The sequence below is a fragment of the Pomacea canaliculata genome, linkage group LG10, assembly GCF_003073045.1.
Source record: "Pomacea canaliculata isolate SZHN2017 linkage group LG10, ASM307304v1, whole genome shotgun sequence".
NCBI classification, from domain to species: Eukaryota; Metazoa; Mollusca; class Gastropoda; order Architaenioglossa; family Ampullariidae; genus Pomacea; species Pomacea canaliculata.
The window spans coordinates 19,862,110-19,889,969 of NC_037599.1; the positions used below are offsets into that span (position 1 = coordinate 19,862,110).

General features: G+C 37.6%; 2 protein-coding genes and 1 long non-coding RNA gene across 3 annotated transcripts; 2 read left to right on the forward strand and 1 right to left on the reverse strand.

Annotated features, from left to right (window-relative positions):
* The first annotated feature begins 1,916 nt into the window (after positions 1-1,916).
* On the forward strand, positions 1,917-11,180 carry LOC112573559 (vesicular inhibitory amino acid transporter-like). The gene is given in 4 exon segments (XM_025254040.1): positions 1,917-2,297; positions 4,358-4,688; positions 8,579-9,274; positions 9,276-11,180. Coding segments are annotated over 3 exon segments (1,524 nt in total). The 5' UTR covers positions 1,917-2,297; positions 4,358-4,379; the 3' UTR covers positions 9,795-11,180.
* Positions 11,181-11,198: 18 nt separating this feature from the next.
* On the reverse strand, positions 11,199-23,116 carry LOC112573558 (extracellular signal-regulated kinase 2-like). Its single transcript, XM_025254039.1, has 13 exons — positions 22,963-23,116; positions 22,214-22,312; positions 21,658-21,778; positions 21,139-21,269; positions 20,562-20,728; positions 20,063-20,202; positions 19,271-19,328; positions 18,889-19,023; positions 18,460-18,565; positions 17,828-18,068; positions 17,452-17,570; positions 17,058-17,186; positions 11,199-16,176 (listed from the first exon to the last, which is right to left on the reverse strand). The coding sequence occupies exons 1-13, from the start codon at positions 23,026-23,028 to the stop codon at positions 15,988-15,990; spliced, it is 1,701 nt and encodes a 566-aa protein (XP_025109824.1). The 5' UTR covers positions 23,029-23,116; the 3' UTR covers positions 11,199-15,987.
* A 957-nt stretch (positions 23,117-24,073) lies between these two features.
* LOC112573561 lies at positions 24,074-25,905 on the forward strand. The gene is made up of 2 exons (XR_003101254.1): positions 24,074-24,146; positions 25,758-25,905. It is a non-coding gene; the product is annotated as an uncharacterized LOC112573561 (long non-coding RNA).
* The last annotated feature ends 1,955 nt before the right edge of the window (positions 25,906-27,860 follow it).

The window sequence follows — 27,860 nt, forward strand, 5'->3', positions numbered from 1 at the left end:
CTCCAGACAATCAGATCAGGAAAGATAAGGATACAGAGAGTGACAGATGGAAAAAAAAACAAAAGAAAGAAGAGACAAATTGTGCTTTAAAAATATATTTTGCGAGAAAGAAAAGAAATAATGAAAAATAAGGAATAAATATAAATGAAGTTAAAGATTGAAGAGAGATGGACAGAAAGATAAAATTAAAAATAAGGAAGGAACAAAACAAGGAAAGATATAAATAACAAAATCAAAACAGCAACAAAAACAAAAAAAAAAAGTAAAAAAGCTACGGCATTATTTCGTCAAAACATTTGATGGAGACAAAAATAATGTGCACCTCTCGCTGCCCGCCCTCGGCAATCCTCGCTTTGTCATGAACAGGAGTCGGTTTCGAACTTCGACTTGCAAAGTTGCAGCGGGATTTAATCAAAGATTTGACGACACTGATGTGGAATTGACGCAGCCCTCCTTCTACGTAATGACAAAACTGTCGGCCAGCAGACGCCAGCTCCAAACAGCGGCGCCATTATTGAAATCCCGCAGTTTTATTGACCAACTCGCCAACAACGCTGTTCAAACGGAGTCCTCCTCCTCCTCCACCAATCGCCATCACTGCAGCTGTCGCGTGCAGACGCCGGGGCATCTGTTGGGCTCTGGGCTTACCTCTTACTTTTATCTTTCTCGTCCTCTGTCCCTCCCTTTTCTTCTCTCTTTTTTTGTGGGGGGAAGTGGGGGATCAGGGGAAGGGGGAAGAGGGTGTGGTTTGAGATTTTTAAGAGCGATGACCTGTTTTAAACGAGAAGAATATTTCTATCCAGGAAAATGCACCGACTCTGGTTCATCGACTCCGTGACATATTTTCATATTCTCATGCTCTGTGGCTGTCAACTGAGTTAGTGCATGCTTCCATGTTTGCCAGTATGTAGTATCTTCTGAGTGCTACCTTCTGTCTTCATGTCTGGCTTTGTATCTGCTTTTCTGCCGATCTTACTCTGTGTGGGTGCGTGCGTACATGTGTGCATGAGAGAGAGAGAAATGGAGGAGAAAACAGTGTGTGGGGAGAGAGGGGCTATTAGTCAAAGAGAGAGAGGGAGAAAAAAGTTCATACTATGAGTACAGTATAGTTTATTAACAGGCTCGTTACCTGGTGGGAAAAAAGAAAGTAAATTCCAAAAGAGTGTAAGTACATTCAGATTGCTAATTGGTTCATTTAAGGGTGATAATTTGTCACAGGTTAACCAGGCACTGTTGTATGGAAATAATTATCAAAATTCTCTTTCCCAATTGTTCTTGTGTCTCTATAACCAAGAAGAAAATAAACAAAAGTGAAAAAACGACAACTGTGAAATTTCAAAAAAAAAATACAATGGCTCATCACCATCACCGGTCATAGAAAAGTACTCAGAAGTGATTGAATACTTTTGAAGACCTAACATTTGAGGTTTGAATGACTGTGATGAAACGGTTGTATTTTTAGTTATGAGGTAATGTAGTTGTAAAAAACAATCGCTTGTCATCAGTGCAATAAAAACAAAAAGGTCCTGGGTTCAGATCTCGACTTGGGACGCTATGGGACACCTGTTTGCAGAATTGCGTGTTTTCTCCTGGTACTTCGATTTCCTCCCCCCTACACCCTCGGTCCTCTATCACATGTTAAAACTATTTCCTACAAAACCAAAGAGCCTACTTTTAATTCCAATTGAATCCGTTTATGCGTGATTCTCCATGCATTCTGTGTGCGAGTGCGCACGGACACGCGGGCTTACAGATATGTAGCTTTTCGTGCATGTTCTCACCGCGACAATTATTCTTTCCTCTTCCAGTCAATCTGAGACCTGTGAAAAAAAAAATGTTTGTGAGGATATTTTTTTTCTTCCTTCTGAAATTGTTCCCGGAATGTGTGCCTTTAGCGATTGGCAGCATGCAAGCACCTGTTGCTGTCCTCCCCATCTCATCACGCATTCTCTCCCCTCCACCCCTCCACCCCTACCCCCAGTCCCTGACCCTGATTAGCAGACTACAAGTAGGCGGTGCCTGCTCAAGAAGACTTTTCTTCCATCGGGACCTCTCTCCCCCTCCTCCCTCTCTGCACATCCATTCCCACTCGACCCATTCCTCCCATCGCTCGCTTGCCCTTCAACGACAGCTTTCCCAGCAGCACCATCAGAGAACGACGACGACTTTAGAACGTTGGTGTTTGTGGACAGTGTTGTCCTGTAAGATGCAAAGCTGTCTCTGATGATTTCCTCTTGAGATAATAGCGGCTATATATGTCGTGCACCGGAGGCTACATCCACCATCCATTCATTCAGGTATGAAAAAAAGCCACTTTTTATTTTTTTCTAAACAGTGCATTGGAAAAATACTTATTAATCTCTCAGATATTCCTCCTTTCTTTTCGCTTGTATCTGAAACATTTAACAAATCCGTACAGCATTCGTGTATCTTTTAAATTGCTATACTTTCATCTGTAATGATTCTGCTTTTCTTTTCATATCACTTTACATATTTACATTATTTTATTATTTCATTTCATATTTTATAAACAACATTTATATACAACTGCCTTTTCCTTTGTAAATTGTTCTTTTGTTTTCTCTGTTTTTTCTGTGATTTTAGTTTACTTCGATAATTGCTAAGACAGAAATTATTTATTTTCTTTCTAGTTTTGATTCTCTGACATTCCTCGGTTTTTATAAGGTCATTTTCTTAAATACTAATTAGAAATTATAAGCCGTTGTGATTTGTTACCGACAAAGCTTTTGTGTTCAGGAGTACAATTAAGATTTAGGTTTTTTTAAAACTTTTCTTTGCATTTGTTTGTTGTTATTATTAATTGCAGTAGGAAATACTGTTCATACTCTTTAAAGTGCCTGCTATCAAAATACAGTCGTATGCTTAAGGTCGCAAATATATTTAAGGCAACAGAAGCCAGATCAAACACACATCTGTCAGGCATTGAAAACCACCGGACAAAACCACAATTTCAGAAATGAAAACTGTAGTTTTGCAAACACATCGTGATACTTTAAGTCACGGAAAATAAAGTTCAAACTTCTGTGGAAACTATTTTCTTTCGTGAAAACTGTTGTTTAAACACATCGACACACGCGTTAAACGAATGACACTCTTCGGTCCGTCTGTTTGAAGAAGTCAGATGATGACATGAAGATGTCAAGCTCGCAAACAGAAGAATCAGGGAATATGGTCCTCCCCTTTCTCTTCTGCTGACGTGTTCAATGTGTTTGCACATTTACTTAGAGTTATTGGCTTGGATCCGTATAACCGTTTGACATTTCAGAAGCCAATTCCTTTTCCCCAGCAAATACATGTATTAAAATATACCTTAATTAATTTTATAATTTTCCATCTGCTTGAATTGATGATATCCACTTGCTTGTTAATACACGAGACAGATTTACTGCCTATTCTTTGGTACAATGGAAGTATACGCCCTGAAAACCTATATTTGAAGTAGGTCAGTAGTTTTACAGAGGTCCTGTGCATTCAAGCGTAGCATTGACTCTCCCTACAGTGTACATTCCTTAGTACACACCGAAGTACAAAACTGGAATGCTTACTCTGACTTTCTCCTTTCCCTTTTCCGTTTTTGATTAAGCAGACTGTCCAAAGCCGCCCCACTGACCAACAGACGTGTCTTTTCTCGCAGTTCTTTGAGGACACGACTAACCCTCGGGCAACAGCAGAGGACGTGAATCCCTGGATGCTCTGTGAATACTTGAATTCTGACTTCAGTGGTCGAAGGCCTGGGAATCTGGTGGTTTTGAAGTTTCGCTATTAAGTGTAATTCTGGCGGTTGTCTGGAATATCCCGGGACAGCCGATCAAAAAGAAGAAACTAGACAGGTTTATAACATAGATTGCGCTGCAGACATACATCAAAGAAATGAGAAAGATTTCGTAATATATTTTGAGCAGCTGTTTCCTTATAAGTAGATACTTGCAAAATAACATACCTTAAAATAAAAACAATTAAAAAATAGAAAAGAAGAAAAACGAATATAGAAACCTAAAATAAAAGAAAGTAAGCATACAAAAAAGAAGAAAGATAAAGAAAAGTTAAAAAAAATTAAACGACGGCGAGTGACAAGTGTCTTGCCTTAAATAACTGCTCCCATAATTCATTTGGAAAGGCAATTACCGGTCTTGCAAAGGAAAACACCAAACGTTTGTTGTAGCAAGACGGCCTTCGTTATTGATGGCGCTCTTGAAGAACATCTTCATTGCTTGGCGTTTCCCCCAGCCGCTCAGTGCCCTCGACAGAAGAGCGTGAAGTTCTCTTTGAGTTAGGCTTTCTCAACGTTTTCAAACTCATCAAAACTGACTGCTCATCTTTTTCTTTTTTTCAACAGTTCTAACCTGTGGCTGGAGAAGATGGGGTTACACGACTGCATGCGGCGCATCTCCTGTGGAGTGAAGGCTTTAGTGTCGCGAACATCCGGGGACAATGATGAAAAGGTCCAGTTCGTGAACTTTCCGCACTCTGAAAGCGACCGTGAACTCCATGTTTTACACAATGGAAGTGCCCAGCCAGACATGCGCACCACGACTTCCAGAAGTACTTCCGGTGATGCGGACGACTGGGACAGATTTAGATTCGTTGACGAAGTCTCGCAAGGCCACGTCGGTCGCGAGAAGATTTCGGAGTGGCAGGCAGGGTGGAACGTTACAAATGCTATACAGGTGAGTCTCCTATTAATAAATTATCAACAACGATGATGTTCCATTAAACCAGGGTTGTTGTTGTTCGTTTGTTTGGTTGTTGTTAGGCTTTTTTTTTGTTTGTTTGTTTGTTTGTTGTTTTTTTTGTGTGTTTTTTTTTTTTTTTTTGTGCCATCATTTGCAGGCCATATAAAATTATCAACAAAATTAGCCAGCTATATTTGGTCAAGCGGTTGTTTTCCACAGTGTTAAACTTTTGCAACGTGTACACCCTCATCCTGGCTGGCACTGACTGTCCTCTGAGCCACCGCAATACAGACAACAAGCAGACAATTAGACAGGCAGACAGCAGACAAGCAGACAAGCCGTCGGCAGCCGACAAGAAGCATACGTGTCTGTCCCGTCATGTTCTCGTACGTGTCCTGTCTGTCCTGTAATGGACGTTCCTTGCTTGTCACCCAAAATTAACCTTACCATTATGATGCCCCTAAACATATATGTTGCTATGAAAAAGCTCCTAGATTTATTGAATGTCTAGTCCCGTCTGTAGCTACCTTGGTCAGGGTCAAATCCATGATTTCGCGGGCCGGATGTTCCCGACCATTGCATTGAATAATCAGCTAGAAAACCACGATTAACTTTTAATCTCATTTGCTTAAATTTGTTGAAAAGGATACACAAGCGCCAGAAAGGTGTGCCAATATGGCGCAGATGGGAGAATTTTCGCTTTCCTTATTCTCAAATAAAGTCGAAAGAGTCATTGACACATTTAAAGACACGAGCTTTCCTGTTCATCCATTAGTACTCTCTTCGTGGAAAGCATTTACCAGAATCTATTTCCTGAGAGACAAACAATGTCGCGTCCATTTCTGTTTATTTTAAAATTTTTCTTTGATGACCTACCTCCCTCCACATCGATATCGCACATCCATCGCACTGCACTACTTCAATCAGGTGAAAGATTTTTAAAAATATTGCAGTGTATTGAACAACCTATGTTCCATCGTATCCTTTTGCACTCAACTAACAACAACCTCCAAGATTATTTTGTTATTTATCTCCTAATTTTTTAGGGATGTGGTTAATAAAACTGGACGGAGCTCTAACAAAACTAACAAAGCTACATATTCACACAGTTAGTACAAAGGATGATTCCATTAGCAAGTAAGCAAGATTTTTCTGACTTATCTGGGAAACTATGTCCTTATGGAAAAACTCGCTGGAGGCGAGGAAAGGGGGGAGATAACTCGAAAGACGATACAGGATGGAGTTGAGGGGGGAGGTTTCGCTGAGGCAGGGAAAAAAAGTAATTTACTTAACAACCCTTGAAGAAACAGAAAAAAACGTGTTCGATGATGCTTATGCTCAACTCTGACGATGGGTCGAATCCTCAGCTACTCTTGACATCATCGACTGATGAGTGGCGATAAGAGTTGCACGAAGTTTTAGGAACTGGAATGCGTGGTGCAAACAACCGTAGGTCCTCAACCTGTTTCTGTTTCCTGCTGCTGTTTCTTTAGTAGTAGCAAAGGCTACAGCAGCTAGGAGAAAAAGGGATGTCGAAAAAAAAATTTGCAAAAAAAAATTTAATAATAATATAATAATAATAATAATAATAATTAAAGGGACGATGACGACCATTGTGCACTAAAATAGACATATTGCAGCAGCTATTAAAGCCATAGTAACAATTCCACTAACACCAATGACTACTTTAAAGGGTCCCAGGAAACGTTTTAGCGATCTTCATGACAAAGTGCGAAATTAAAAAAAAAAAAAAAAAAAAAAACAACAACAACAACAAAACCACACAAACACACACCACGATTGACTTCTGGGACCATGAATGCCACTAACATGTACATAGACATACGCTGACCTTCTCCCGAGGAAACCATCTTCTCCTCTTGCGAACTTGTTGCTGAAAAGCAACTCATCAATCTGTGGTGTTCCCTACATCCATCATGGTTCGTAGAATTCTTTACCTATTTCTTATTTTCAAGTAATGCAAGAGTAGGTCATGCCTTTCCGGTCTTTTCCATTTTATATGTGACAGAAGGATCAGATTTAGAGGGTGCAGGGGTTAGGTGGCGATAGATGCAGGAAATAGAAAAAAAGAAATATGATATGAAAAAGAGGAAGCAATAAAGAAGAGAGAGAGAGACAGTAAATATAGAGACGCAAGATGGGACACTTTCACTCACAGATACAAACCTTGTAATCTTTAATAGTGTATGTTCAGGAAATTACATCCGCCATCAAGGTTTGTAGAGACTCTCTTGTAAAACTCTCTCTCTCACACACTTAGTCACCTTAGTCACCGGAGTCCAGCTTCACTGCTTTAAAATCTCCTTTTCCTCACTTATCAATAATACAGTTTTTATAAAATATTATTCTTGGTTTTAGATTGATGTTTGCTGTACATGTGCTTGAATTGGACTGTGGCAAGACAATAAGTCCAAACCTTGAGGATTTACACTTTATTACAATATATACCATATTATACTCACGATTTAAAGCAGCCTAGAGCTGAGTATGTCAGGATTAGACATATTGTCTGCAGTTTCCACCATCTGTTTCAGCTGGCTGGCATGGATAACAGAACATTTCTCTTCAAAATATCTTTTCCATAAATTTCTTAACAATCTTTGACCATTATCTTTGAATAACTTTCTTTCTATAATTTTGTGACATGGATATGAAATGGATCCTTAATTTTTTTTGCAATTTAGCCCAGGAAGTTTTAGCTTAAATAACGACCCCCAGATGATAAAATATCGTTGCAGAAGTGTTGTAATTTCTGAAAACGGCCGAAACCTTTTTTTCTGTTTCAACCATTAACCTCGCGACAAGTGGAAATTAGAAATGGATTCGGGAAGGAGAAAATATCTCAACACGTTTTGGCCTGGACACCTCGTTGAAGGGAAGGGTAAGAAGATCTCGAAGAACCTACCACGAGATAGAAGCATCAGACAATGGCGACCGGGATGAGGCGCCCTCTGCCGGAGAGATCAATCAGAGAGGATAACTGATCCCCAGCTCTTCAGACACCTGCTGGAGTTCCACGGTTCCAGAGATCGGGATAAAGTCTTTTGTCAATGGCCTTTGCCTCCACCACGTCTGTTCGGCTCTCTCAACTCTCACTCAATCACTCGCTCATCCCGTTTCTAGTTCATTCACTCTTTCCACGACACTTGCTTTAAGACGGACCCACAGAAATTACCGACATTACAAAATTAATATAGAAGGCTTTTAGCTTGCCTGGGCGCTGTGAAAGACTCACAAAGGAAGAATAAATAATGAACGAGCGAATGACTAAGCGGAACGGCTGAGCCTGACAGTGAACACATGTAGTCGAGGCATTAAAGAACCACTCCGACCACTTCGCGATCATTTCCAACGGATTCAAAGTCAGATGACGTCATCACAAAAGCAGATTGCTGAAAAGTGAGATAACATACAACACGCACGTACAAACAGACACACAAAACAACAACAAACCAACGAAAGACGGTCTGACATAAAGCCAAATGTAAGGAAATCTCCAAATTATTAAATTATTTTATAACTTATTCTGAATCGGGTGTTGTGGGTTCGTATTTCGGCTCCGACAAACAAATATCTGGATGTGAACGTTTGCAGGCAGACCGGCATGGTTTTCTCCGAATTCTTCCACAGTGGATGTGAATGATTATTAGGTGTTCTTAATGTGTATGAGCGCATTGTAGGATGAGGCGATATATAAATAAACAATTTTGTTAACATTATCTGATTGTGACAGGTACACTAATAGCCAAACATCGTTGTTCGTGACAAGATTCGTTCATTGCAAGCACATCTTCAGTGTCCACATCACTCTGTGTTCATAACAACACATCTTCATTGTCCGCATCATTCTGTGTTCGTCACAGGGTATGTTCATCGTCTGCTTCCCCTACGCCGTGGTACAGGGCGGCTACTGGTCGCTGCTAGCCATGGTCCTGGTGGCCTACATCTGCTGCCACACAGGCAAGATCCTGGTGGAGTGCCTGTACGAGACCAACCCCATGGGCCGCCTCATCCGGGTACGCGCCAGCTACGTGGACATTGCCGAGCACGTGTGGGGCCGGCGCTACGGGGGCCGCCTTGTCAACCTGGCGCAGATCATCGAGCTGCTCATGACCTGCATCCTCTACGTCCTGCTGTGCGGCGACCTCATCAAAGGCAGCTTCCCGGACTCACCGCTGGACCTGACCTCCTGGATCATGGTCAGCACCGTGCCGCTGTTGGCCTGCGCCTTCCTGACCTCGCTGCGGCGGGTGTCGTGGCTGAGCTTCTGGTGCACCATGGCGCACATGCTCATCAACGCCATCATCCTCATCTACTGCTTCACGCGCGCCGAGCACTGGCACTGGCGGGAGGTCAAGCTACGCGTGGATATCTGGACTCTGCCCATCGCTCTCGGCATCATCGTCTTCAGCTACACCTCCCAGATCTTCCTGCCCACGCTGGAGGGCAATCTCCTCGACCGCAACAAGTTCTCCTGTATGATGCACTGGACGCACCTGGCCGCTGCCGTCTTCAAAGCCCTGTTCTCCTACATCGGGTTTCTGACCTGGGGTTTTCGGCACTACCGAAGTCATCACTAATAACCTGCCCACCCAGAGCTTCAAGATCGTCGTCAACCTCATCCTAGTGACCAAAGCGCTGCTGTCCTACCCGCTGCCCTTTTTCGCCGCCGTGGAGCTGTTGCAGACTTCGCTCTTTCAAGGCAAGTCTCCAGAGGGCGCTCGCATCACTCTCTTCCCTAGCTGCCTAGACAGTAACGGAGGGTTGAAGGTCTGGAGCCTGGCGCTGCGTCTCTGTCTCGTCCTCTTCACCATGGTGCTGGCTATTTTCATCCCGCACTTCGCGATTCTCATGGGGCTGATCGGCAGCTTCACGGGAACCATGCTTTCCTTCGTTTGGCCTTGCTACTTCCACCTGCGGATCAAGTGGTACACCATGAGTTGGTACGTCAAGGTGCTAGACGTCTCCATCATTCTCCTCGGCCTACTGTTTGGCAGCATCGGCATGTACTACTCTGCGCATGCGCTGTCTAGGGCTTTCAAAGGTCTTCCTCCTGATCCTATTCCGTCTCACGGCTGAGAAGGGACGCAGACGTTCTCATGACAACCGACCATATTTCAGAAAAAACATTGTTTACTGAAGCAAGTTTTGCTGAAGCCTCATTTGGTTGCGCAAATGAACTGATTACACAACACGTTTGTATATCCGGAGTCCTTTATCTCTGCTAGTCATGGATATCAAAATATGCTCAAACGTAATGTGTCATATCTCTAAGTTATTTGTCAGTCAGAACCATTCGCACATAGTCCCATGAAGCCAAATGAACTAACAAAAAAGCTTATTTATTTATTTATTTCAAAAGATGAATGCGATTGTGCGATATGAGTGGAGGTGATATTACAAAGAATTCAACAAAAGCCACGCCTGCAGTCCGAACATCAAGTGTAACGGCATCACAGTACTCATCGTTTGTTGAAGGTTCACTACCCTGAGACATCCAATAAAATCTGTTGTTGTCAGTTCCAGAAAAAGAGATTATAATCGACGATGTTTGAGTAAAAAAACCTTGTTGCACCAACGCTGGCAACCCCCTTTATATTTATATAGATATACTGGCAAATGATATACACAACCTGAAACTTGTAACAGAGAATTGCGAATGCAGTTTATGGCTTGTTTCCATCACAATTATATATAACAAAAAGCAATAGTATTAGAAATAAAAATCGATGTTTGAAGTACTTAACAGTGTTCCACAGTATTGTATTTTCCATGGTCACCATTATTTCTGCTTTAAAAAAAAACACAGTCGACGTATATTCAGTTGTCATATATTAATACAAATCATCCACATAAATTTTAAGTTCCACATAAAAATAAAGTGATTTGTTCTATTCTCGTATTTATTCTTCCTTCAGAGTACGATTCTGAATAATTATATAATAAGTATTTATTACTCCAAGGTGCGCGCGAAGCTAAGAACTTTAATTATTTGCTGGAAATAGAGTGGAAGTCACAAAGTGAGATTCGGTCATCATCATTATCGACTGTACAAGACTCACGCAATAAGGTAAGTAAAACTGCACTTTAGGAAGGCTGTACCTAACTTAAACCGTTACAAAACAATCTTTATCAGATGGTTCATTAAAGCAGCTTATCAGCGGCACACAACTACACGCCCCTACTCCCTCTGTACTATATCCTCTCAGTTCTACTCCCCTCTGTTAAATGAGATACCTCTGTATTAGCACCTACCATTAATTCGGCTTCTCTGTATCCGATGTCGACATAGGGCGCACCTCGGGTAACACATTTGTACCATGAATTAATACAATTGTTATACTTAGAGATTACATTAATGACTCAAAAGACTTTCTGCCAAAGGTCTAAAGTTGAAAATTACTGATTAATGCAGTACACAGATTGAATCTCCCATTTGTATGTAAGATGCATTTCTTCTTTTAATATATTTCAACCAAAGTGTTTTTTTTTTTTTTGACAACTCGTCAGGAAGTCAAATATCTCTTAACATGGACGGTGGGGAAGAAAAAACATGAGCACCAGACAAGAATGAAGCCAAGAACGAGCCCTGACTGGCAAACAAGGCCATGAAGTAGGGAAACTCCCACAAGGGAGGTGATTAGAGACAGTTTGTTAAGTTGCCTCCCTTGGCTGTCGGGATGGTTGCTGCCCCTGTAGTGTTTGCCTAATCATACCAGAAAAAAATTCTCCCTGGTGGATTATCATGTTGGAACATGACTTTAGACAACAGTTGAGATCAAAATCGAACTAGCCGCCTGATCGTGATTTTTGCATAGGGAGAAAAATCCGCTTACGATAAAACTTTTTTTTTTCTCTACAAATGCTGGAAGGAATGCATTCGTGCTTCCCTTTGGTCTTTACCTGAGTTCAGCTGGCAAGGGAATGGCTTATTTGTTCAGAATCTCTCATCATGACATAGCAAATACTAGAAGAGTAGGCCTGCCGGTCAGTTATGACACTAATCTCAGTTTTACCTCCGATAACGGACAAGATTTCAAATCATGGGGAAAGAAAAGCGAAGATCAGTTTCCATCTCTCAAGGCGTCCTATGATTTTTTTATAAGGTTAAGCAAGCTTGCTATTTACTTAAGTCTACTTTTTGAAGTCTTTGTTTTTGTTTTTTAGTTATAAAATCTTGGTCATGCATCTCTCCTGACTCCTCCACAAGATGCAGGCACCTTTATCTTTACCTGAATAGAATGCAAACCCACAGCATACAGTTATGGCACAAAGAATGAGAGTTCCCAAGTGTCACTCAGGAGTACAACTGAACAGAACATTTATTTTATCCTGCCCTCCACACCTTCCAAGAAAAAAAAAAGCAGTGAATACATAATTTACAAAAGATTCTGCAGTAGAAAAAGGGTTGGTGTAGTTACTACACATAGCTCTACCTTGAAACTGTCCTAATGCCATGTACCCAGATAATGAGTTGTTTAAATCATGATTATGTTTATATGATCATTTTAAAATGTAATTTTAGTTGGTTTTTCTTTAATGTTTTAGCATGTGACTGCTTGCTTTTTTCACTGCAGTGATGGAGAATGATAAGACAAGCTAAAAAGCAACTGTGCTATGACACAACAGCAATATATATGTCTAAAATGTATGATTAGATCCTTTGCAATCAGCACAGAAGTGCTTCATATACCCAAATAATGCTTGTATAATTATTTCTGTGACCTTGGAGAAACATATGAAGCTATATACAAATCATGCCACGCTAAGTACACAGCAAAGATATACATTACAATTAAGCTCGAATGTCTTGGCAAAAAATCACATAATTTAAATAAACTCATCATATTAGGCCATGTCTTATTGCCGTGTCTGAGAATCCAGAATTACAAATGACAGCCAGTGAATGTGAAATACCACTGAATGCTAACACTACAAATCTGTATTTAAAAGAAAATGAAATAAAATAGTGCACATCAACATGCATGCACATATTAGTGCATTCAAACATGAAAGTGCATGCACACATGGACCTTCCATTTCTCATCATTCACACAATCTTACAATAAATGCTGATAATATATTTTTTGGTAAATTTACGAACACTGATCAAAAGTTTTTTGCTCTTTGTGAGCAATTACAGGACTATAGCCTGCATAGCACATTTAAGGTACACACCTGCTTGGTCTGGTTTTATTTTTTTACAGCTGTACATGCCATTAAATGATATTTTCTATAAGTAAAAAAATATGTTAATAAGCATCTTAAGAAATTATTTTATCTTGTATTTGCACTACTTGAGATTGCTCTCTCTTTCTCACAAACACACAAACACATACCTCAGTGAGTGACATTTCTGTGAACACCAACAGTTTGATGGGTACTCATCAGTAACTGTTATCTGCATATGAGTGCTTATATTCATGGACGGCTGCAATGTACCATGGGCTTACATTTGGTTAGCGAACTTGATGGTTAGCTTAAACCAAAAGGCAAAAAACAACCAATTTATAAGCCACTGAATAGATTAAGATACCTGACTAGCGTAGTGGGAATTCTCCCCTCACCCAAAATAATGTGTTTTTGCTTACATATCATTTGACCAAAACACAAAACCAGGAAGCCTACAACTAAAATGAAAAACATTAAAAAAGATTTTTAAAAAAATATTAACGAAGTGCAGAAAGTCAATTCTATTCATTCTGACTAAATTATTCACCTCACACAAGTACTGGACGACAAAGATATTTATTCACTTTCATTCAGAAACATTAATTCAATAAAAAAAATAGTATGCACCAAACAGTTCTACACCATTATATATCTATTCAGTTTGTTTTTATAGGCCTAGAAAAATTCTGTCATGGTTTCTTATGTATTGAAGCTAAATAAATCGCCATCTCCGCCTTATTTACCCTACATGTGTGAAAGTTATCGAAAGTCCTAAATTACCAGTAAAATGATATGGGAAAGCCTAGCCTGAGTCTATGAATACTGCATGGGTTTTAGCTGTTGTCTGTGGTTAGCAAATTTTTCAGCTTGGGTAGGGAAATGGGTTAGGTAAACATGTTTCATGAATACCAGTCTAAAAGTCTTAACCTAAGATCTATACAAATGCAGAGGAGCATGATTCAGATATCAGGAGAAGCTGCTTACTTTAAGCTTCAGACAAGGAATACTGGTTTGAGATTTTATTTGATCTGTAACACTTGAAGACTTTTCTTCTTTTATTATTTTTTTTACATCAATTTGAGCAAAAAGATGATTCTACAGCCAACTCTCACTTGCTTATGTCACAAGATTTAAAGCTTTAACAGATGTTTTTCTAATTACTAGTATAAACGTAATAATTTATCAAAATTAAATCTGGCAAGATTTTGTGTTTTTACTATGTACAAGACAACAAACTCACTTATGCATACTCAAAGCATTTACTTGATTTTACTTAGAAACTGCTACATGGTCCCAACCCATTTTTTATTTTAGTTATTTAATTCTGTCTTAAAAAGAAAAATTCTTCAAAACACTATGTACCAGATTATGCTGAAGAAGTGATTCAATGAAAATGAAAAAACTATATACAAGAAACTTCAATTTTTTACTCATAATTGTTTTTACTACATCTTTATTTAAACCTTTCTCATCCGTGGCTGAAAGAAATATTAAAATATAAATGCTGCAGAACTAATACTGTTTTGTTATTCTAGAACACACTACAAAAGCACTGTTCTCAAAACTTTTGAAAATAAATACAGTCTGACACATCACTTAAAGTAATTATAGATTCTTTCTCTTGCAATCTTCATGTTAAGAAAATGTAGCATGCGCTCTGGCAGATGCTAGGGACTAAAATGCCAGTTTTATATAGGGCTGCTAGAATTATCAATGCTAGAAGACAATATCTATATGCTATGTATGGTGTGGTAGTTAATTTCACAGTGTTCTTGTTCTACCCTTATTAGTATTTGTCAATGACCGTAGACTTCTACTACTATTCCTCTGCCTTTTATCCACTTTTAAAAAAATATGCAAATCTTGTAATGTTCTACCCACCAACCATTTGACCACACAGCTTGATACTTGTTCACTTTGTGACATTTTCTTTTGCTGAAATCAGGCAGGTTTGGTGGCATATTCTACATCTCCAAGAATGTAAATATACTCATTCTAAGAAAACAAATAAAAGAAAGTGTCCAAAACTAGGCCATTAGTTCATAAATGCAGCCTCTGATTTTCTCTCTGGATTGTTTTTATGAGCATATGCATTCTGTCACACACACGTGCATGCAACCTGTGATTGTGTGCACCCATGTTCATGCACATACTTTGTATGTCTCTATATTGGCGTGTATATTTGCACGCTTGTGTATGTGTGTATGATAGAAAGAGAAATTTCAGTGGTTCTTTTTTTCGATCTGAGTACACGGTTGCATATATATATATACACTTAAATTTATCAGCAGGTAAATTTTATCACAACCACATTTTCTTCTGCTGACTTTTATTTCTTATTTAGCTGGTCATTGTTTGATGAGCTCATTATGGTGACAAACCATCAGAAAATAAAAGTACATCAAATACCAATCGTCAGTGCAAGTATTTGTAGCCTTAAAGGACCAGTTTTAAAATTATGCACAAAAGTGAATATGTCTTCACATGCCAGATGCAAAATAAATAATTATCAAAGGCAGTTTTTTTCCCCATTGATATCACAGTTAGCGCCTAATAAAACTGTCAGATTTGTCAAATGGGAGAACAAGGTGGAATAAATCATCAGCAACAAATCTGCTGAGTAAAACTAAGGACTGATCTAAATTACTGTCTGTCTCATTAGTTTTTATCATCAACCTTCTGTCTATATTTATAATTAAACATAAGTAAATTTTTAGTCTGTTTTACTTATGTCTTCATTGAGGCTTAAATCTGTGTCTTTGCTTCCTTTTTTGGTATGCTTTTAATTTTAACTTTTTTTTTCTTAGTTATATTATTTAGCCAGTTTCTGAAACACTGATGTAAAACACCTTCCTTTCAGCCTTCAAAATTACCACTGCACAGCCTCAAAAGCAAACGTGCACAAACCAGTGTCAACAAAAAAGATAGTCACTTTAGTGTACAGTGACCATTGCAACAGCAGACTTCCACCAATGAAAGATCAGTGCTGACTGCCCAGGTGGAAGTAGCACACAGACTCCACAGGAGGTGCACAGCCCACAGCACCTGGCTGTTGGATATGAGAGCCGATTCCAATGTACTGTGGACGAGTCTGTCCTAGTCAGGACTTCTGGCCTTGAATGGCTGCCAAGCCTGTGGAGGTGATTGTGCCATATGCTTGGGAGTAGCTGCCAAAGATGGCCTTAGGAGCACCAGTGGAAGGATTATTGATGGCGTTGCTGAACTGTTTGCGACCATACACTGGTTTGGCTCGAGGAATGCCAGCAGATATTGGTCTCTGTCCTGGTACCTGTCATAAGACCCACAAGTTTTTGTCTCCCTAACACATCAATAAAACATGATTTTAATGACAAAATAATAAATTTTTATCTTCTCTGATCAAAATGAAGGGTTTAAAGTTTTTGGTAGTCATTGGTAATATTTAAAACAATATTCTTTTTTAAATGAATATAACAGTAATTTATCTCTTGAAAATGCCTAGTCCTTCTCTTTATTTAAAAAAAAACTAACATTACAATTTACCATGTATAATCACTATCGAAATCTTCCTTGGTGGACAAAGCTTTGAAAGTTTAAAGGTAAAAGTATGCAAAAAATAAATAATTTGAATAAAAGGCAACAAGCTCATTTTAATAATGAAAATTCTTAATAGCAAATATAATTTAAAGCACTTTTATTTACTATTCCATTTTTACCTATCTGTATTCCATGTGCTATTTATATTTCAACCAAGAAAAGTCTTTCTTTTCTACTTGTACTACACTGGCCACTACAACCCCTTCAAGTTTTAATTTTTCTCCTTGATAATACTGTGCCTGTGATGCCTATTGTTTATATGTGACTTAGGACAAAAAGCTAAAAATCTATTAACACTAAGTTTATGAGAATGTAAATGAAAATCAAGAGGGGTAAGAAAGGATCAAAGCTAAATTCTCTTTAAGAAATGAATGTAGTGCATAATCAAAAGTACTGTATCACTCACTCCTCAGTTCTTCATCCATGCACTACTTTTGTCACGGTGTTATCTGTTTACTGACACTTATGTTTATTGTGTGGTGGACTGTTGGTTTGTTTGTAGTCTCTTATGTGCAGCACCTTAGGCTTATATCCACACATGGAAATGCACTTTACAAATCCAATCATCATCATCATTCACTTGTTTGTACTTACCATCCTTGAGCTTGAGACCATTAGTCCTGTCTTATCGTCACGCAAGATGGTGGGATGCTGAGCTCGTTGGAGTCCAGAGATTGGGCGACCTTGACCTCTTATTGCAGCTGGGGCAGATGTCTGCCGATTCTTTTGAAATATAAAGCACAATATTGTAACAAAGATCTTATCTTAATTTTTTAATAAACTAAAGAACAAAATCTTGAGGTATTAATAACCAAAGTTGCATTTCTGAATTTATTGCATAGGTTTAGGTGAAATTATTTAAATATTTCAACCAGAACAAGTCAGGAAAGCAAAGAAATTGCCCTGTTGGTAATGTAAAAATCTTTGAGAACAAGGAAAAATTAGTCCAGCATCAGGCAAGTATTTCAGTAACATTAAATATACATACCACAGCACCAGCCTGTATAGAAGCCTCCATGTTCTCGTGGCTTCGCTGTCGAACTGGTGGCTTCTGAGGTCGAGATGGCCCATAAGTGGGTGGACCCTCGTGAGTTGTACGCCCAAATGCTGTAATCAAAAAGAATGGATAAAACTGTACTTGTATGCTTGTGAGAAGAAAACAAGATGAGGGTAAGCATGTGATATGGTGTTGGGCATAAGCTGCTTCAAGTTCCATAAAGTAAGAAAAGCACAGATGAGTGGTGTTTATAGCAGTAATGGGAGTTTTGAAAAAAGATTAAAAGGGACACAAGAGACAGTGAGAGGGAGTGGGTGGGGGAAGAGAATGGCCATTACATCTAATTGTGACTGTGATGCATTCTTACCTGCAAATGAAGACTGGTGATGCTGCTTTAAAGGAAATTCCTGGTACTGGCTGACATGGTCTGCAGAATTCTTAGCAGGTACCTCAGCAACCCCTTGACTTAACAGTGATGAAGCATTTTCTTTTGGTGCATGTTCCATCACTTGAGTTTCTTCATGCTCTTCTGCATGGGCATGTGCAGCAGCAACCCTGGCCTCCTCTCTTCTCCTCCGCCTTCGTTCTGCCTTCTTCTGCATAATCATCTGAAGAACACAACACAACCTAATAACAGGCTATGAAAATCATGCAGTGTGTCTAACCAGAGACGAAAGAAGCAAACTTCCTTTCTATTGTCTATGGTTGAACACAGAGACAATACCTGAACCACCAATTATAACCTGATATTACTGTAACAGTAATTATAGAGTTGGAGTTGTAAAATGTTTTATCCAATAATAATGTAATGGATTAGTTTAATTATCTTGCTGTAATTTATTTTGCCATCTGCTGACAATGTGCTTCCCTTTACTGAGAAAATTCTTTTGCAGTCCAGTGGAACTCTGAACATTAATTCTTTATTGTATGGGAGAATGTGCCAACCTTGACGCAGGGACCAATGTCTAAGCATTATTATGTAACACTAAAATAACTCACCTCATATAGCTTGCTGCGGTACTGATCTACTGTAAGCTGAATGTCATCACTTAAGGGAGGAACCACATCAAAATGTAAAGATATTTCCTCAACTGGGTTGTGAAATCTGTCATATTACAAAGGCAATAATTACTGTTAAATTAAATATCAATGATGTAGTGCAGTCGATATTGTAAAATCATTCTGAAGTATGTTAAAAACAGATTTCAAGGATGAATTGTGTCCTTAAAGGAATGGTTACAAAAAAAACTTTCTTGCATGTGCATGTATAAGCAGATACAAATGATAAGTTCAAATGAGTTCAAATTCCAACAATGACCCACAGTTCCTCTTCATCGCTGACATCACACAGCACAACACAGCCTTATCACCGCCGTTACAGCCTTTGCTAAACCTTTAAACAAACAAAGTATGAAACATCAAACTAACCTACTGACAAAGGAATGCTTAAGTGCTTCTTCTGCAGTTATTCGCTTGTCAGGGTTGAAGTGTAACAGCCGTCGCAGCAGGTCGAGTCCATCTGCTGGTGCCTCTGCTAGCATGTCATCCAGTGATCTTTTGGCTCTGTCAGCAACATATCATTGACATCAAATGCTCACTTGGACCTTATTTTTCTAAAATATAACATTACCAAATTAATTATATTGAAAGGCTTTAACACACTATTATCAGCATCACTATGAAGCAAAAATGTTTTAAGCAAATATGACATTAGTATAGTTGAATTTTATGAAACAATTGTAGCAGAAAAATACTACAATGAGTGGAACAACAACGAAAACTGTATAAAAATCAATGGCCTTTTGCTTACTTTCCTGATGCCTTATCAAGAACAGATGAGCCATATGTAGACCTCAGACTTTCTATATCTGTTGACAAATTACTCATTGTAATAAATGAGTCATTAACAGAAGTTCAGTGTGTTTCATACCTTGATCTATTTTGATTTAAATCTGCATGATTAGTAAATGTTAACTGCTATAATTCACACCAGTAAAGATACATAAGCTTTACCATCTACCAATATCTAGCTGAAGCATTTCCAAAACACAACTAGCTTCATAATATCATATAATAAAGGTAAGTTTTGACAGTAAGTTTTAAAAATTTCTTATTACAACCTCTCTTTTCGAGCAAAAAATGGTAATAGCCAATAATTTAAAGTGATATGCTAAACTGCAGAGCCACATATCTACTAAATGCAATATTATTGTTTTTCATCACCATAAGTAATGTTCATTTCTGCTTGAGGTGTGGCTGTCAAATTCTATAGCCTTCAGGATTCGACTGTCAAAGTGTGACATAGTCTATGTTACTTTGTGTTCAAAAGTTTTCATTTTAAAAATCATATTAAACATAGCTATTTCTTTTGAAAAAGCATTTACATGGTGAACTGATGAGGTAGGAAAAGCTGATTTCTGCTTATTTTGTACATATAAGCTTGTTTTATCCTTCTATTTCTTTTAGCATTTGAAAAAACATTTTGACAGCAGCTAGGATATTTTCCTGCATTCCAAGGTAACTATAAGCACCATCTCATCCTTTATTTGCAAATGCACTATCAAGCAAAAATTGCTTGACTAAGCATACTTAACAAGCTAACCTGCACGGCTAGGAGGTGGTATGCTACTCATGATGCGTTCAATCTGATTCAGTGTGGAGGAGCCTGGAAAGAGGGGTTTGCCCAAAAGCATTTCTCCCAGGATACAGCCTAGACTCCACATGTCCACTCCTTTTGTGTATCTGCAGCAGAAAAGTGTGACAGAGCTCAATGTTTAAAATTCAGAATAATTAGTATTTCAGGTGAAGCTAATCAAACATGCAACACAGTTATAAAATGACAAGAAAAAGACAGTAACAATTTCTATGAATAGTCTGACATTCATTCACATGCATTTGTACATTGTGTTACAGTTCAGATTTTTTGCTCATCCACAAGGTACGTATTTTTCAACCATGTAAACTGTAAATAGTTAAGATAAATGTGATCCCACTAGACATTAATAAAAACTATGATCTTAAAAAAATGGAACACTTTCTTCACTGGTCTGACTTGTTTTAAAAAAAATATCTCAAACTGAAATGATATTCCCGTAGCTTACCTGTGAGATGCTAACAAAATCTCTGGTGCTCTATACCATCGTGTGGCAACATATTCTGTCAGGTTAGGGTCTCCTGCTTCATCTATGCCGATCTGTGTCAGTGATCGTGCTAACCCAAAATCACACAATTTTACCACACATTCACTGTCCAGTAGTATGTTAGATGGCTGAAACAAAACCCCCAAAATAAAACTGCATTTCAATCTTCATTTTGTTTTAAAGTACATTGAGAATATGGAAAAAATAATTTTTTACTGTTTTTTTTTTTCAGTTTCAATCAACTAATCAATCAACCAACCAAGCAGTCAATCATTAAAAAAATTAAAGCACTTTATCACTTTTCTTCATTCAAATATTGCTGATCACTAGAACAGCAGCTTGTGAGTAAACACTGATAAATAAACTAACAAATTTTATGTCTTTTATCAAATTCAAAACAAAGAAACAAACATTTTGTTGCAGCAATTCATTTGACACTTTGTTTTCCAACATTATTTAAAACAATCTCAGTTTACATTTATTTGGTTTGTGTAGGCCTATATTTCAAAAACAAAAATCTGATGCTATAGGAACTTACCTTCAAGTCTCTGTGGATCACATTTCCTGAGTGCAAGTATTTGATAGCTTTGAAAAGTTGATACATAACATAACGTTTGTGTACATCCTTCAGAATGTTTCCCCGCTTTATGACATTGTGCAGGTCTGTTTCTGTTGAACAGAATCGCATTTCTCAATAACATCAGACCAATGCCTGTAGAAAATTCTCTTTTTCTCTCTGTAATTTGATTTGACATTAAACAGATTAGTGATGTCATCCTAGCCCTTACACATGCGAATAAAGTGTCCAAAACACATTTCTCCCTCCGTTTAACTCTCTTGTCTTCTTTTGGTCTCGATCTCTGCTGTTGCATTCATCCAACAGTCCCTTCAACCATCACAAGATAAAGGGATTGGCCTAAACATAAACGTCTTTCTTCTAAATGATGGACACACTTAACCCTAAGAACCAATAATAATGGTGTCTTTAATATATAGCTGAGTCTCCTCAGCTTTTCCTCTAACATGCATGATTTGAAACAACAATATAGCATTTTACCCATGAACTCAAAAACCAAGTAGATGTCTTTGTCATTTTCAGCTTTGATAACATTGTGTAGTTTAATCACATTGGGATGGTCTCCAAATTCTTGAAGAAACATTATTTCACGGAATGTCCTCTGCAATTCAAATTGAAAATTCTTTTAATTTTCAGCATGATAAGAACTACATACATTTTCACTTTGGCATTGTAAATCAAAAGAAAGACGAGTATACAATGAAGCAATGGAAGCTTTCACAATGTACAACATCAAACAAACAAAAGATGAGGCAAATATTCATTTATACATGAAGAGATGAAAGAGATTATATTAAAACTTTTCAGTTTAATTTTGATTTCTGAAAGAATGTATATGAAGATACATTAGATGTATGAAAAAATAATAGAATAAATAATACAATTTCACTTCAAATTTAAGGTTCCAGCAAGGAGACCTGACAGGTATCAAATGTTATAACAAAAGAGTTCAAACTTCTGAAGTCCAGGTGCTTATATAATTTGAGCAGTAGGCATAAAAATTGCCAAGAATTAAATTAATTCAGTAAAAACAAACCTGTGCATCAGTCTGATTTCTGAAGGCATCAAAGATTTTTTTGACAGCTACCACCTCTCCTGTGCGTCTGTCGATAGCTTTCCAAACAATTCCATATGCCTGTTCATACAAAATCTAACACATTATATTATAATATCTTTTTTTATAACAATCGGTCATGCATGGGAATGTTGGTGTTCAACAATATAATAACGGCAACAGGAATAAGAAAGAGGATACAATGATTATTTAAACACATGATGTTCACACACACACACACGTTAAATGAACATGAAAGAAAACTGCATGCATGCTTTTCGACATGCTGGAGATCGAGGAAATCAGAATTAGAAATGGAGATTCTAGTGTTATGTGACAAAAAATTAACATAAATGAAATAAATATAAAGATATAAATCTCTCTCTCACACACACACATACACCCATGCATGTACGTACGCACACACACACACACCCATGTAACACAAGCACCCACATATATATTGACACGATCGACGTCAGACACGATCGTCTTCAGTGTTATACTTTCATATACAGTGATTTTAAAAAAGGTAGTTGTTAACTTGTATGTGTTGAGTAATACAGTTTGTGCGTCGGTCTTCAATCTACCATTTCTGGCATTACAGAAAAATGCTGAAAATCAAACTTGCTAAGACTCGACTTGGCAAATTATACTGTGCCCCGAAAACAACAGGCACATCAACTATAGAACTTATCGAATGATTCAATAAACGAAACTTCGCGGCTCACCCCTTTTCCAAGTCTCTTTTTGATTTCATACTTTTTGGTAATATGAGGCTCTATTTCTGAACTCATCTCTGAATATATTTGGGTTGAAAAGTTGGCTTCTCTGCAAAACCGTCATTGATGGCGGATAAACATGTCTATCGGGGTGTAAGAAGTACAGAAATAGTTCATAATATTTCTTAGACGTACAGATTATTTTAAGGTTTTGTAGGAAATTTAAAGAAATATTACAATATAAAATTGTATTATTTTATATAATTTCTTGCTTAATTTTAAATTTTCGATCACTTTTATTACAAATTTCGTTTACGCGTATAAATATTTTCACAGCAACAAGGCACTACGCAAAGCTTAGTGATGTCATAGGTTAATGTGTGATTATGTGCTGTCTCTGTGACGACAGGGCATGGCCCGGAAGAAAAAGTTTCGCGAAAAATATATGGATACTGCTGAATTAAGAAAAATTATTAAAAGTCGCTTGTTTTCTTTCAGTCATAACAGACGGTGTATGTGTTCATATGAAGGAATCAATATAAAATATTATGCAATTTTAATCGTTACTTACACTTGTGATTAAATGTTATGCGTCACGTGATAAGGAGAAAGAAATTTTAGAGGACTCAGGTAGACCATTATAAATCACAAACGACCGGCGAAGTCCACAATCCAAATATTCGTTCAAAATTCTTTATATTATTACCAGCTTAACTTTCAGTATCAAACACACTTCAACTGGAACTGATTAAACCATGGATTTAATTTGTGTAAGATTGTCTGCCCTTAAACCATTACTTTCAAATCTCTTTTAAACTCTTGCTTATTTATTTTTGTTTTTTTTAAGTATTTCTAGTAATATATCTTCCTTCAGTCTCGTCTTGTCTTACTGAGTGTGCCTGAGTACTGCTTTTCGTGCCTGGATGGTTGTTCATCCTGTTTTCTTATTATTATATTGTTAACTGCAATTAATGACGGAATTTTTAAATTTTTCTCAATTGGATCAGCGTTCTGAAATATCTATTTTTGATTTTGATTTTTGATTTTTTTGTAAAGTAAGTCATTGTTCTACATAAAAATCACCTTGATCCATCGTGGAATATATTTCGTAGAAATGTAGCTCTGGCTCCTTTGAGCGATGGGTAAAAAGGGAGGTTACTTTCACGAGATTCGTGGGAACCAAGGGCTGAAAGGTAGGACTACTCTGAAATATATTTCTTTTTGGATTGAAATAGTATATCTATATTGTAGTCGGAGTGGGAGGACTAAGCGCACGTGCAAGGACGAAAGAGCGTGAATGGCGAAAGTTTTCGGAATGCGTGTATCGATGAGGTAAAAAAGAGGTGTAACGACAGAAGACACGAGTGAGAGAGACGTGTCAACGCTATAGCCGTTACGTCTGGGGCTGTTGTAATACCGTGAGGAACATTGGAGCTGGGGATATTCTGATCCCCAGTTTCGCACTGGATTATCTGTGTGGGAGCACATTTCACTGAAAGCGCGAGTGTGGGGTGGTAGAAGTTTCGCCTTAGCCAGCACTATCGACTGGCGTTTGAGCAAAACGATTCAGAACCCACGAAAGTGTTGTGTTCTTGTGAAAGATTGAGAGATCGACCGCACTTTCCCTACTACATTTACACTGGCCGGTGTGCCGAAAGATTAACTTTATTTGTAACCAGGTTAGTATGAGAAACTGGACAGGGTTTCCCATCGTGTAGATAAATCACATGTAACTAATCACTTTAAGAAAATTAACTAAGTGGCTTGGTGATCTGTAATCATTGAAAAAGTTTAGGTTGGAGGTCTCGATCGAGAGAGTACTTCTATTTATAATAAACTTGGGATAATAATAATTTTCTTCATCGCGTCAGTGATCAACATACTTTTGATACCTGTGAAAATTTAAATAGGGACAAAGTTCACAATTGGTATCATCAGATTTATATTTTTTGGCTATGTACGTTTTTCTGCTGATTCGATGAAACTTGCATGATTTTTCTTGAAGCAAAAGGGTATAAACACTCAACAGTTTTAAATGGTCAGAAAACCCACAACAGTTATAAATAACTAGGATCTAAATGTTACGGATGAGAAAACATGATTACTGAAGATCTTAATTTGAAGAGGTAAAGTTTAGTTTAAAAAAACGTGTTTACAGTAATCCCTCGTTTATCGTGGAAGATGCGTTCCAGAATCACCCGCAATAACAAAAATCCGCAAAATAGAAACAATATATTTATTTATGTATTTACACACTATATTAAGGCTTTATAAACCCTCCCCTTACTTTTTCACTACGTAAACCTTTCCCATTTCCTTAATAGCCATTCCACCACTGTTGCATGTTTACAATTGTGAGTAGGCGTGTAGCATCTCAGGCAAGCGATGCTGGTTCTCGTTTCAGAGCAAATACATGCACTATTTACTGTAATTCATATTTATTTTATTATTTATAACATTTCTTTATTGTTAAATTAATAATAGTAATATATTTTACACACTTTGAGCTTTTTTCATTAAAAATTCATGAAAATATATATATTTTCGACTGATCAAATTTTGCAGAAAATCCGCGAAGAAGTGTAGATTTGCAAATCACTTTTCATGTTAATTTCTTTTACAAACCCACGATATAGTGAATCCGCAAAAGGTGAGGTGCGTAGTGGCTAAGGATTACTGTACTTAGCAGATGCAGAAAGCATCTTTAATTTACGTCATTACTACCATCTATTATGTATCATGTGTTCTAAGCATTAATATAAAATATATAACCACTTTTGTTCTCTCTTTTTGTTTTTCCCCAGGAGAGAAAGTTTTCATCACTAAGTGACATGGAAGTTGACGTGAGAAATTAAGTCTTCTAAACATTTGGATGCTGTGAAAAGATGTCAGCACAGAGCAACACATCAGAATGCTCTGTGCACATGTGTATGAGAGAGAGAAAGGGGGTGGGTGAGATTGGAGATAAATTGATTATATTCACCTTTATAGATTTACAAATAATGGTAATTTAGATTCAGGTAGTGTATTTACCTGGTGTTTAAAAAAATTGAAAAAAAATATCGGTGCAGTTGTTTATACTTCAGTAGTGCATGTTTGCTCTTCTATCACTCGTATATTGGCCATGTCTTATTCTTGTTCTTACATGGCTAAAAGCATGTGCTTTAGGAGTGTGAGTATATGCTATACAAATTTTGCATTTATTATTATTCATTAAGGTAGTGTTTCAATCAAGGTAAATCAGCATTGGTTCTTTATTTAGTTTATTTAGATGTGAGAAGAAAATGAACATAGGATGAATTTTTTATTATTTCAGAAAATATCCAGGACAGCATGCAATAGTTCTTTTCAAAGACAAACTACAGAAAGGTAAATTCAAAAGATTGTAATTAAATGGATGAATGTGCATACTTATTTATTTTTAAATTGTGCATTATTTAAAATTCAGAAAACTATTATTATAATGCATTAACTTTCTTCCACCGCAGAAGAACAGTTTCAGTTAGAATGTATAGAAAACATATGTGAAAGAGATTAATTTCATTATCTGTGTTCTTATTCTGTTAATCAGCATAAATCTGTAAATACATTTTCAGAATGGCACAAGAAGAAGAAATGGATGTAGTCATTCAAATCCTGAAATGTGTAAGGTAAGGTACTTGATAGTTTATCTTGCCACTTGATTACCACAAATATGACAGTCTTGTTCAGTATTCAGTATTGAATCTATAGCACACAGGCCTGTTCAGGTGATAACCTCTACCTAGTATAATGTCATGTTTGTTAATTGTCAATGGTGAGCACATGCTTGCATTATGCAGGTCAGAGATCATTGACATCAGCTAGCTCATAAGAAATTATAGGCTGCACATAAATACCTGTTGGTTTTTTTTTTAAACATTGAACATATCACATATCAGTATTATATAGGAGAGGTGGTTTGACAGCTGTTGTTGCTTCTACAAAGAAATGTTACTTCTTTATCTTTCAACTCACAGTCATTATTCTTGTTGTGTGAGTCTACTCACCTTTCCCTCCACTGTTACATGTGTAAATATAGTTTCCCAAAACCACATTCATACTGAAAATAACTCAAGAATGTCTAATAATAATTTTGGGTTTGCTTTTCTTATGTTCATTTAACTTCAGGTTCTCCCACTGCATCATTAATAGACCTTTTAGATGCAAATACATGTCGCAGATGTCATTGCTACAGCATTCATAAATTTTTTGTAAAATATACATTCAACCTACCTTATGACCATTTCAAAATAATATTGGATGCTTTGAGTATGTTGACTTGCCAGTGATGCTGTGCCTATTTCTTCAGATGTTAAACAACATAAGCATTCATGCAGAAGAGAGCAGTGCAGCAGCTGGATACTTCAGAAAGCTGTCCTCAGAGGTTAGTGGATGTGCCTACACAATCCCAGAGGATCATGTGGCTTTGTTTGCCACGTGCCAAAAGTTCAGACCTGAGCCAGTTGGTGTCATTGTGTTTAAAATAGCAAACACAGATGATGTGGACAATAAAATTAGTTTTCAATTTGTCCTACAGTTGTGTCAAGGACATGGCATAGGGAAGCAGCTGCTGGAAGGAGCACTTAAGAAAATTTCATTGGCCAATCATAAAAGGATTGTGCTGGATGCTTGTAAGCGTTCTGTTGGGTTTTACAAGAGGCATGGTTTCCAGCAGGTTGGTTCACCTGTCCTTCCAGTACGTGGCTCACCCATGTTTGCAACCTTGTTTCACATGGAGAAACAGTGAAGACTGCATGTGTTTCTCCTTGACATTGAATTTTTTCCATGTTCAACATAAATGTGTTCATTGGCCATCTTTAATGCTCAAACCTAGTGTAGCAGGTTTAAGAGTGGTGTGTGTGTGTGCATGTATGCATATGTTTGTT